At 38.7% G+C, this 12,256-nt stretch overlaps 2 protein-coding genes across 4 annotated transcripts in view; one reads left to right on the top strand and one right to left on the bottom strand.

Moving 5' to 3' along the window:
- Positions 1–11,108, bottom strand: part of LOC136866064 (zinc finger protein 135) — an 80,015-nt gene extending 68,907 nt beyond the window's left edge. The window contains exon 1 of the mRNA XM_067142704.2: positions 10,984–11,108. The gene's annotated coding sequence lies outside the window, so the exon portion shown is untranslated. The remainder of the gene's footprint in view (positions 1–10,983) is intronic.
- A 48-nt stretch (positions 11,109–11,156) lies between these two features.
- LOC136866065 (MIT domain-containing protein 1) overlaps positions 11,157–12,256 on the top strand; it is a 38,049-nt gene continuing 36,949 nt past the window's right edge. For all 3 annotated transcript variants that reach the window (XR_010859486.2, XM_067142705.2, XM_067142706.2), the window contains exons 1-2: positions 11,157–11,413; positions 11,586–11,722. Coding sequence is in view for 2 of the 3 variants with exons in the window: in XM_067142705.2 (XP_066998806.1) it covers positions 11,587–11,722 (136 nt within the window). In the remaining variant the exon portion in view is untranslated. The remainder of the gene's footprint in view (positions 11,414–11,585; positions 11,723–12,256) is intronic.

The raw sequence follows: 12,256 nt of genomic DNA on the forward strand, positions 1-12,256 counted from the left end.
AGAGTGCTGGCAGTATTTTTTAGGAAAAGATGACCTATAGTGTCGGCACCGGTAGCTTTGTTGGTACGAAGAGTTTGAAGAAGGTTATGAACTTCACTTGGTGTGGTAGTTATGCTTGATAGGGTTCTGTTTGAAGCTGTACCTACGGGAGGGAGCAATTGATTTTGTAAGGGAGGGGAGAAGTTGGAGAAGAAATACCTGTTGAACAGTTCATTGTGATCGGCGCTGTCTGCTGTTGCATCGTTGTGGTTCATGCTAACAGGAATCCGCTCCGTCCTTCTCCGTGTGTTGATGAGACTCCAGTAGCGCTTGGGATTGCTGCAGACGCTTTCAGTGACCCTGTCTACGTGTGTTTTGTAGTCTCTTCTGACCATAAACCTTGTGTGGCGACGGATTTTAATGAAGGTATTGTGAGTGTGTGGGTTAGGGAAGTCTTTCCACAGGCGCCAAGCTCTCTTCTTATTAAATAGTATCAGTCTGGTCTCTTGTGATATCCAGTGTTGATATTTGCTGGTAGTAGCCCATTGTGCAGGTACGAAGTCTTTAACTGCAGCTTGCAGCCAGTCGTACAGCAGGTCAAGAGCCGATTCGATATCAGCTATTTCGAGCAGACTCCAGGGAAGGCATTCCAGGGCATGACACATTGCAGGCCAGTCGGCACGGCGCCAGATGTAGGTAGGGCGGTAGGATGTCCTGCTGTGAGGCTTTGAGGAGGGGTGGGGAAGGAGGAATGTAGCATCGAGAGACTGCTGGTCACACAGGAAAAGGTTTTAAAAGGTTTCTGCCTTGGGTTACTGTTTTAAGTTCTAATGAGGAGAGTATGAGGTCCAGGGTGTTGGGTCCACGTGTTGGGTACATATTAAACTGTTTCAGTCCGAGGCCATTAATAAAACTGTCTATAAAGTATGTGTCACAGTTGTTAGCTAACAGTCCGGTAGTTGGAGAAGACCACTTTATAGACAGGTTAAAGTCGCCTATTAAAATTACTTCACCATGAGGGAGAGCTGCAATGACTGAGTCCAGGCACTGTTCAAGATCACAGAATGGGCTGTTTGGTGGTCTATAGTAACATCCCACAAGTGCAAGGCGACAAGGAAAGAGTAGCTCCGCCCACACTAACTCACAGTTCCGTTCGAGATCTGTCCTACGTTTACACGGTAGCGCACTGTTCACTGCTAGCATCACTCCACCACCTAGAGTAGCGCGATCACAACGAAATATGCTGTAATTAGCAATGAGTGGTAGTTCACTGTCACTAGCCCACGAGAGCCATGTTTCAGTAAGTCCGATCACGTCAACTTCTCTTAAGTCTGGCAGGGATAGTTCACAATCAGACAGCTTATTGTTTAGGCTTTGCACATTCTAACAATAGATGTTTATGTCTGTTTTCATTTCACAAGTGGTGGGACCGGGGTATTAGTGGACATCTCCAGCCAGTAGTAGGAGGCAAAGCAACCCTCTAATCGCTGAGCAACCAGGCCTAGGCTCGTTCGGCTCAGAGCTAGAAGGGAGGTGCCTGTAAGTCTGGAAAATGGCGCATCCAGTCAGAGAGAACGCCGGAATGTAGTAGTTTCTCTCTGCTAGTAGCCATGCAAAAGGAGAACTCACTTTTTCACTTGCACACACCGATTCCTTAACTCGAATAGACCCGTGCAGAGAACTGTAAAGCGCAACAACTCTGATTATTACCACACAAACAACACAAACTGCAGCAGCACTAAACTTGTGCGTGTCTACTCTAGCCGTCATCTTGTTTTTGGAAAATTCCAATAGGAGGGGTGAAAAGGGGTGAAAAAAGGGGTTGAATGCCTCTCATGAGGATACTTATATCTCAGAAACTGAAGATATTACAGACCTGAAAATTGGTGTTTGGGATCTCCTTTAAAAATAAACATGAATTTTTTTGTTTTTGAAAAATCCAATTAATGGGTGGGGGGAGGGGGGTGAAAAGGGGGTGAATTTTTAAAATGAGTGGGGTGAATTTTTAGAAAGACTATACTACAGTATATCTCAAAAACTTAACATGTTACTGAAGTAAAAAATAGTACTTTTTATCTCTATTGAAAATAAAGAAACATGTATTTTTTTTCTGAAAATCCACTTGGGTGGGAGTAAAAGTGACTGAAAATGAGGTTGAATTCTTTTAATTAGGTTACTAATATCTAAAAAGCTGAAGATGTTACAGACGTGAAATTTGGTATTTGGAATTTCCTTTAAAAATTAAGGGATACGTATTTTTTGTTTTCGGAAATCCACCTAAAGGAATAAGGGAAATTGAAAAATTAGTTGAATTATTTGTATGAGGATACTATTATCTCAAAAACGAAAGATTTTGCAGACGTGAAAATTGCTATTTGGAATTTGCTTTAAAATTTAACAAACACGTATTCTCGGAAAATCCAATGAAGGGGGGGAGGGGAGGTGAAAAATTGAAAAACTAATTGAATTAATTGTATGAGGATACTTACATCTAATAAAGTCTAAAGTTGTTACAGACATAAAAATTGACATTTGGATCTCCTTTTAAAACAAAGAAAAAGGCGTTTACGGGCGAAATCATTTAGGGAGGCGGGGGTGAAAAGGAGTTGAATTCCTTTTATGTGGACACATATCTCAAAAGCTGAAAATGTTAAGAGTCATGATAATTGGTATTTAGAAGATCCTTTACTATTAAAGAGACAAGTATTTTTAATGGGAATTCACTTAAGGGGGAGTATGAAAGGAAGTGAAAAAAGTGTATTCTTTTTATGGGGATACTTATATCTCAGAACTGAAGGTAACAGGCATGAACATTGGTATTTGGAATCTCCTTTAAACATAAGGAAACACGCCTTTTGGTGGTAGGGGGGTAAATCAACAATAAGGTCAATAATTCATGGAAGTATATCATTTGTGTCGCCAGAAATCTCGCGCACTTGCCTACGCGTGATGATGGTGCTGGTCTGGTCACATTGTCAGCAATGGCATAATAATAATAATAATAATAATAATAATAATAATAATAATAATAATAATAATAATAATAATAATAACAATAATAATGTTCTGGACCATCGTAAAAATGTGCGGACCACGCTGGAAACGGGTCCTGGCAGAGTAACGACTACAATTGCAGTCCGGCCGCAGGTTCAGTACCGCCAAGGCACCCAAGACGACACCACGCCGGATCTCCTCAAGGATTTGATCCATATTAAAATGCTTATAGAAAAAGATCGCAAAGATTCAGGAAACTAACTGGGCGGGTGGAATACCTGGACCTAGCCCAGGAACTACGAAATCGATTGCTGGAAAGAAAGATTGAAAAATGGGAGGAACTTTGCCATAATCTCTCAGAAAACGAGTTAGATCACGAATTTTGGTGGATTATATATAAAACGTTAAGCATTCAATTATAAATTTCATTATAATACCCCAGTGAAGCACGGGTATTTTGCTAGTCACCTATATATACAGCAGGATGGTCTTGCACTGAAGGACTTGAGGTGGCCATGTAGAGACTGGAGGCTTATAAAAGTTAGTAACGATGATCCCACCAATCTTTATTACAACTGTATAAATGTTGTCATCGATGTTAGCTTTCAACAGTGAAACATTATCAATGGTACTCCGCACATAGGTCGTTACACCATATGCATGGTGGTATGTTGCGTCGATTATATCATACCCTGGTATTCAGCCTCTTAATCGCAGTTGGTCTTCATCTGCAATATGTGTTTCCTGAATGACAAGCACATCAATTTTTTCGCATAGTAAGAATTTTGACAAATATTGGCACTTGGATTTAACTTACTTATGACTTCTAGATTGAGTTGATAAATTCTGAGTGTAGGTCCTATACACTTTTTGTTAGCTTGTTGTTGGTTCCGAAAAGTACCTTTTGTATCATGCTTTTTCATTTTCATGTTTGATAGCCAGGAGATCACAAGGATAGTCTGACTGCCTGATCGCTATTGCTAGTTTAACACCACCCAGGGGTCAAGTGCAGGGCAATTTACAGTTATACCTACGGACGTGATCACTCCCATAATTCAATGCAAATACTTATGCCTCGTTTCACTCAACATACGCAGAAGTCATTTTTTAAGTAAGGTCCATTTTTCAATAAAACAAAACTAGTAAAAATATTGCCGAAAACATTTTTTCACTCCTTACACTTTAAGCTATTTTTTCTGCATAGTTGCCTTCTTTGTTTAAACATATATCATAGCATATTACTAATCTGTTTATGCCCACATCATGGAACCAGCTGCCTGTGAAGAGAACCAATTTTTAATTGTTGTTTCCACTTCTTCATCAGAGCCAAACTGCTGACCAGCGAGAAACCCCTTCAAGTAGCGGGAACAGGTTGTAATCACTCAGAGCAAGGTGTGGGCTGTATGCTGGGTAGACCATTTGTACCCATCTAAAAGGATCTGATTAACTCTTGAGTTTCAGCAGCAGAATGAGGTCGTGCATCGTTATGCAGCAACAAAGCCCCAGATGACAGTAGATCACATCACTTATTCTGTATGGCACACTGAAGGTTCCTCAAGATCGCGCAATATGCAGCTGCATTTATTGTTGTCCTTTGTGGCATAAATTTGACTAAGGTGGTGGTGATTATTGTTTTAAAAGGAAGTACAACTAGGTAACCATCCTCTATACAACACTAATCGGAGAGAAAAATGGAAGAGATCCGACGCTTCGAAAAATGAAGCTATCAGCCAAAGAAAGACAAGGGCCATGAAGGGCCTGAAAATGAAAGACTCCCTAGCCCTCGGAAACCTACTAGCGTCGGGGTCGGAAAAAAAAAAAAGTTGACAAAGGGAGGTCAGATAGGATAGATGAAAGTGAGGAGCCTGGTACAAGTAAGTGGAAGCAATGCCAGGACTCAACTAAGGGCCCCGTAGTCGCCAATCCACGCTCCAAAGTTCAGAGCCCCTGGGGCCCCTTTCAGTAACCTCTTATGACAGACAGGGGATACTGTGGGTGTTATTCTACCGCCCCCACCCACAGGGGGATACATTCGACTAACAGAACACAACACCTATCCCAAAACAGTTGCCATAATCTTGCATACTGAAATTGTCTGTTTCACTTCGGTAGGATAATTTATGTGTTGCCATTCCACTGAATGCTGCTTTGTTTCTGGGGTCATGTAAGACATCCATGGCTCGTCCCATGTGACAATGTAGTTCAGTTCATCTCCTTCATCACTGTTTCGGGTCAGAAATTTCAAAGCACTGGCCATTCTCCTTTTTCTGTATTCTTAGAAAGCAGCCCGGGACCCCATCGTGAACTCAATTTTCTGAACAGAAAGTTTTCAGAAACCATATTGTACAGTAGTGATCATGGAATTGAAGGAAATTCCAGTGACAAAGTAGAAATTGTGAACCACTGATCTTCAAGAATTTTTGCGTCAACTGTGCATACCAAATAGTCTATGATTACAGAAGGTCAGCCCAATCATGGTTCATCATGAACAATGCCCTGCCTGTCCTTCAACAACCTTACCCATTTTGCTGTCACTCACTACATTTGGGCCTCAAATTAGGGTGGTGACCACCGCTGACACTTTCCTTGTAAAAAACTGAATCACAGACTGTATTTCATAGTGACGAACTGTTCTATTGTCTTACACATTTTAAGCTCACAGTATAAATGGTACAACATGACGTCATGACTGAAAATAGAGTCTGCTTGTGTGTAAGGTACGCTGGGAGCCGGCGTGCATGCATGTTTCAACAGGTGCGCAAAATTTATATAGTTGCAGATAATTAGACCTTCCTTTAAAAAATAACCCTCACATGCTGAAGATAATTCCCATCCATTAAAAGTTTTCTAACCTGCTTCGCTCAGTATTTATGCTGACAATAAATCAATGGTGATCGTAGATGAACAGATGGTAGCATTGTCCGAGCAAGTAACATAGAGGATGTACAATATTATAGGGAAGGATCCACCTTTCAATACTCCGTAGTAAGTTGAACTAAAAAGTAGTTACAACCTGTTTATTGGGACCAGTTTCAACACATTTCAAGTGTCATCATCAGCCAATTAGCGAAGATCTTAAAACAACTAATACATTGAACAAGTAACATAGGACATTGTTCTCCGTACCAAATGCAGCATACTGCCGTGTGCTAGTTGGTATGATGGTGCTGAAGTTCTGCTCTGTCTCTATTATTACAAAAGAAGAGTTTCAAATCAACCCACTCAGATCTGAGTTCCTTCCCATATGTAGAAAAATCAACTTCTTTTATGAAATTTCCTCTACTGAAAGGACAAGATGATCACAATACTTTCAAGGAATTTATCTTTATTGACATCTATGGCATATCCATGTTCATGTAAAATTTGCATTGTAAGGTGCCACCAAGACCATTTTTATGCTGTAGGTTAAGTTCAGAATGAGAAAAGTTCTGTTCAGAAAGGGCAGTTTTATGATGCTGTTTTAGCTGATCTAATCAGAACATTGGAAAAGGATCCATACTTTTACTTGGGACTTTAAATGTTCCCAATACAAGATACATTTAGATTAGAATAATAGTTTGAATAATAACAGAAATCATGAGGAAGTGTTGACCAACCACCTTAAACGTTTCACCTACAATTGGTTCAGTAGTATTATTTTCAGAGTCGCCAACCCACGCTCCAAAGTTCAGAGTCCCTGGGGCCGCTATTAGTCGCCTCTTACGACAGGCAGGGGGATTACATTCAATTCACAAAGTATACATTTATTATTCACCTATTCAATACATACAGTACCACATTTTGTGGTTAAATAATCATAAAAGATTGAAAAGTTGTGGACATGTTTCGCCCTTATTATTGGGCACCATCAGCACCTTAGCTAATCTTAAAACAAACAGTTTTATTAAGAATGACTACACTATTGTTTATGAAAAATTGAGATGAGATATGTTGTGATATTAAAACATTATTTCTTTGAAACAGTAGTTAAGAAATTTGAATGGAAAGTACAAACACATGTTAAAATTATTGTAGCATATTATACAATATTGTCTAAAAAATTATTTATAATGATAAGAAGTTTTTAAAAAACGGCATATATCTGGAAACTGAAATGGATCCTCTTCTTAATGAAAGTCAGTGATATTCGCCGCAGTCGCTGATAAATACATCAGAGGACAAATTTTGTTTTAAATTATGTGTTCCAACTGTTAAAATTAAGTGACGGAGAAGCAATGGTGTTCCTTCGTTGAGTTGAATTGATAAGTATACTCTGGTGTAATAGTAAAAATGGAGTATAAGTTGGAAATTTATCTATGTTTGAAAGTTATGTTGATTTTCACATATAGTGTGGTCTTCCAGATGTTGTAGGAATCTCGACGGATAGAGTGTTGTTAAATCAAATGCCACGTAAGTATCTATCTATCTATCCTACAACATCTGGAAGATCACACTTATATGTGAAAATCAACATAACTTTCAAACATAGATAAATTTCCAACTTATACTCCATTTCTACGATTACACCAGAGTGTACTTATCAATTCAACTCAACGAAGGAACACCATTGCTTCTCCGTCACTTAATTTTAACAGTTGGAACACATAATTTAAAACAAAATTTGTCCTCTGATGTACTTAGCAGCGACCTCGGCGAATATTACTGACTTTTATTAAGAAGAGGATCCATTTCAGTTTCCAGATATATGCCGTTTTTTAAAAACTTCTTATCATTATAAATAATTTTTTAGACAATATTGTATAATATACTACAATAATTTTAACATGTGTTTGTATTTTCCATTCAAATTTCTTAACTACTATTTCAAAGAAATAATGTTTTAATATCACAACATATCTCATCTCAATTTTTCATAAACAATAGTGTAGTCATTCTTAATAAAACTGTTTGTTTTAAGATTAGCTAATGTGCTGATGATGCCCAATAATAAGGGTGAAACATGTCCACAACTTTTCAATCTTTTATGATTATTTAACCACAAAACGTGGTACTGTATGTATTGAATAGGTGAATAATAAATGTATTCTTTGTGAATTGAATGTAATCAAGTTGTCAATACGGACCAAAAAATGAGATTAATGACTTGTAAGGCAGGGGGATATCGCCCCCACCCATAGAGGGAGTGACCACGGGGCCCGCAGCTGAGTCCTGCCATTGCTTCCACTTACTTGTGCCAGGCTCCCCACTTTTATCCTATCTGACCTCACTTGGTCAACTCTTGTTCTTTTCCAACCCTTATGGTATTAGGTATCGAAGCCTATGGAGTCTTTCATTTTCATGCCCTTCGTGGCCCTTGTCTTTCTTTGACCGATACCTTTATTTTTTGATGTGTCGGATCACTTCCATTTTATCTCTCTGATTAGTGTTATATAGCTAGAATGGTTGCCTAGTTGTACTTCCTCTTAAAACAATAATCACCACCACCACCTCAGAGGTTCCTGGATTCCATTTGGATTGGATAAGGTTAATTCCTCTATCATGGAAACTAGATGTTTGTGGTCATCTTATTGTAACTTACTTTACTTCATCTCCATGCAACACCCCACAATCAGCCACCAAGACACGCAATTGAGATGACATCCCTCCACATAGGATTGGCGTCCAGAAGGGCATCCGGCCGTAAAACTGGGTAGAAGCGCAAAGAAGAACAAGAAACTGTAAAATTAAACTAATACCTAACCAATCTCCTCTAATATCAAATGAGGCTGGAACTATTTTCAATCAAGCTACAATCTTTTTTAGTACCTGTTTCCAGTTCTCTCCTGGGTTGGGTTGGGTTATGAATCAAGGACCTCCATTGTTGCCTGTCTCTCCGCCGCTTATTTCTTGCTTCCAATATTCCTTCTATCTTTGATTTTCTCTTATCTATACTCTCCTCTATTGTATTCATCCACCTCTTTCCTGTTGGTTTCTTTGTAAATAATTTATTTGGAACTAGGTTTTCTCTCACTGGCATCACGTGTCCATACCATTTCAGCTTGCTTGTTTCTCTCCTGTCCTGTAGTTTTCAAACTCCAATCCTCTTTCTATTTGTTTCTGATCCTGTATTTCCTGATCTTCCCTACAATGGTGGTGATGGTTATTGTTTTAAGAGGAAGTACAACTGGGCAAGCATCCTCTATAACACTAATCAGAGGGAAAACGGAGGAGGTCCAACACTTTGAAGAATGAAGGTATCGACAAATTAAAAGGGAAGGCCCACGAAGAACATGAAAATGAGACTCTCTAAGCCTTATAAGTGGTGGTGGTGATTACTGTTTTAAGAGGAAGTACAAATGGTCAAACAACCTCTGTAGCCTACAACATTAATCAGAAAGAAAACTTTGAAAAGTTAAGATATTAGCCAAAGAAAGACAAGGGTCATGAGGGGTGTGAAAATGAAAACTCCTTCGGCCTAGCAACCTAATAGTGAGGGGGTCAGAAAAGAAAAAGAATTGACTAAGGAAGGTTGGATAGGATAGATGAAATGGGGCCTCTTTTGGTTGCCTCTTACAGGAAATCAGATAGGAAAAGTGGAACAAGAGGGGTTCGGAATTGAACCCATGGTTTTAGCACACAATCTAGTGATTAGAAATTGTATACCACCACCTCTCCTACCCTGCCAGCCAATATTATACCAACAGCTGTCAGACACCTTAATCATAGCCACCACATAGGCTACTGTCAGGGTTCAAAGGAAGCAATAATGTACCACGGAAGGTAGGATAAGAAAGACACAAGATAGTAGTCTGTCACCAGTAAGGTGAAGTGTGTGGACCACTCAACAGAGGTATAAAGGGAAGCTCCATAATAGAAAAAGCCATCTTAATGTTCAGAAAACATATCAGAGATGGCATGTAGACAACGGGGGACAGAATGTGAAAGAATTAGAAACTGACATTTGTAGGAAGACATACTACATTAGAGATGAGGCCGGTGTTCGTCATTCACTTCTTGCTAATTGCAATAGAGCTTATTGGACAGTGTCAATCAGCTACTATATCTCTTTCCTGCAGTAATTTTTCATATGAGAACAGGAATGTCAACAATAGCTGTGCCACACTACATTACAAGTCACTTCCACATGTATATCTAAAAGAGCTGCAAATAACTGACATAATTGTTCAAATGCAGAAATGTTGAGACTTGGGCAAATTTGTGGTAGTTATAAAAGCTGCTACCATTCCAAAATCGAGTACCTAAGTTACTTAAAAAACAAATCAATCAAGAACATTTTCGTAAGACAGGAAATTCATTGAACAATCCCTTTTTCAAAAATTCGTCACCACTGCTAGAAAAAATTATTCCAACATTTAACTGTCTGTCTCACTATAAACATCGGTAACGGCCAAATTATAATTTTACTTCTTAAAATAATTTTTCTAAATAAAAAATTGTAACGAAAATGTACGAAGGATTTTTAAACCTAAAACATACAATCATAAAAAAAGCTCTTGGAAAAGACAAAGATCTACAATGCTTGCCAAGAATGGGTAATCAGTTTAAAGGCTAGAGGTTATGGATGCTCAAAGTCTTTATTTTGACAGTCACAATGAACTTGGTTACGGGTATGTGGCATGAAGTGTTTATATTAGCGATGACATCGAGTTGTATTTATACCAAGACGTGGGAAATGAAGAAGAAGGTAGGGTTCCAATAAGATGCCTCAATAACGCGACAAAGAATTTGGCCACTTGTAAGAAAATATTTCCGATCATCACGCTTCTTGAAATGGAAGGACAACTTGGGTTGCTTTTTAATTTATTCTGAGCACATAGGGAGAAAGAGAGAGCATCAATCAATGCTAACTTGAAATGATATGAAAACATATGTTGTTGTTAAAGAAAGTAAATTAAATCGCAGCATTTGTACTACAAATTTACTTCCCAGACACTACAAAAGTCACAGGGAAGCCATTTCTAAAGAACAAGTGACAAACGGGTGAAGTTGCAAGGTCACACTTTGTGTGAGAAGAGTTACATCTGAAAAACATATTGAACGTCCCAGAAACTAGGAGAAGGCATCACTCACCTTAGAATTGTAATCCTTAGATGAATTCTCTGGTCCATTATTATGTTTTAGAGGCTAACAATTCATAAAAATAAGTAATAACGGATAACCTTAGGAGCTCCGTAGCAAAATATGACAACAATGCCTCCATTAACCGGAAATACTTTGATCTTCGTTCATAGGTAGCAGGCCAATCGATGTCTGGACAAGTGACGGGTAAAGAGGAGGTTAGGGTTCGCATAATACAATGCAATGTAAAATACTATAGCTCTAGTTTTCTAAAACCGTAAATAAATGTGATGATACTTAACCACACGCTACAGAATACTTTCTGTACAATCAAGTGGTGATGTACCGAGTCATAAATACAACCTAACCTCAAATAGTTCGAGTATGTATACATTTAAATTCAATGTTATCGCTTATATTTGAAGTCCCAGAAAGTGTGAAGGTAAATACATTTTATGTTGTTCGTATGGTTGTTGGTGTCATAACATGATCTATCTAAGTACAGACTTTGTTACTGTCGTAACATAAAAGTCTATATACAGACGTTGATTTCGTGAACTCGAAATACCTCTGTGGAAATAAATGATTAGGATATTCATCCTCTCTTTTTACAGAATGTCCACCGATAAAGTAACATCTGTGGCTGCATCCATTCTTCAACGTGGGGTCGAACTGGATAATAAAAAGAGATACACTGAAGCTCTAGTATGTTATCAAGAAGGTCTTCAGCTCCTAGTTGATTCATTGAAAAGTACGTAGATTAAATTCTGACGACGCATTTTATTTAAAGCCATCGCTTATGAGGTTGTAATACTATTTCCTTTGGTCATTCATCAGTACTGGCAAAAGCGATGTGAACCGGTCTGAGTTTCTCTTTATGTGCAAGAATGAGGCATGCTTTTTCTTGGCCTTGCAGTACACTTGAGTGGTAATGTGTTCCATGACAGTGCTGCCTTACAGATTTAACTTTAAAACATTTGGTGTATATCTAAACTTTTTGAGGTGGGGAAGGTGTTACAAACCTACTTTTTTCAGTCTCATTGAGGGATTGGTAATTAGTGCCCCTTCACTTATTCCTGACATTTTCCTGTTTTATCTGTGATGACTTAGTGCAGTCTTCGTTTGTGTTCATTTTGTGCGTATCCCTTCACTATTTCAGGCTCTACAATCATCTTGTGTCTATCAGCTTGCCAACCTTCAATCAGTCACTACTGATCTGCATTTAGGGCAGTTGCCCAGGTAGCAGATTCCCTAACTGTTGTTTTCCTAGCCTCTTCTTAAATGA

The sequence above is a fragment of the Anabrus simplex genome, chromosome 3 (genome assembly GCF_040414725.1).
Source record: "Anabrus simplex isolate iqAnaSimp1 chromosome 3, ASM4041472v1, whole genome shotgun sequence".
NCBI lineage: Eukaryota > Metazoa > Arthropoda > Insecta > Orthoptera > Tettigoniidae > Anabrus > Anabrus simplex.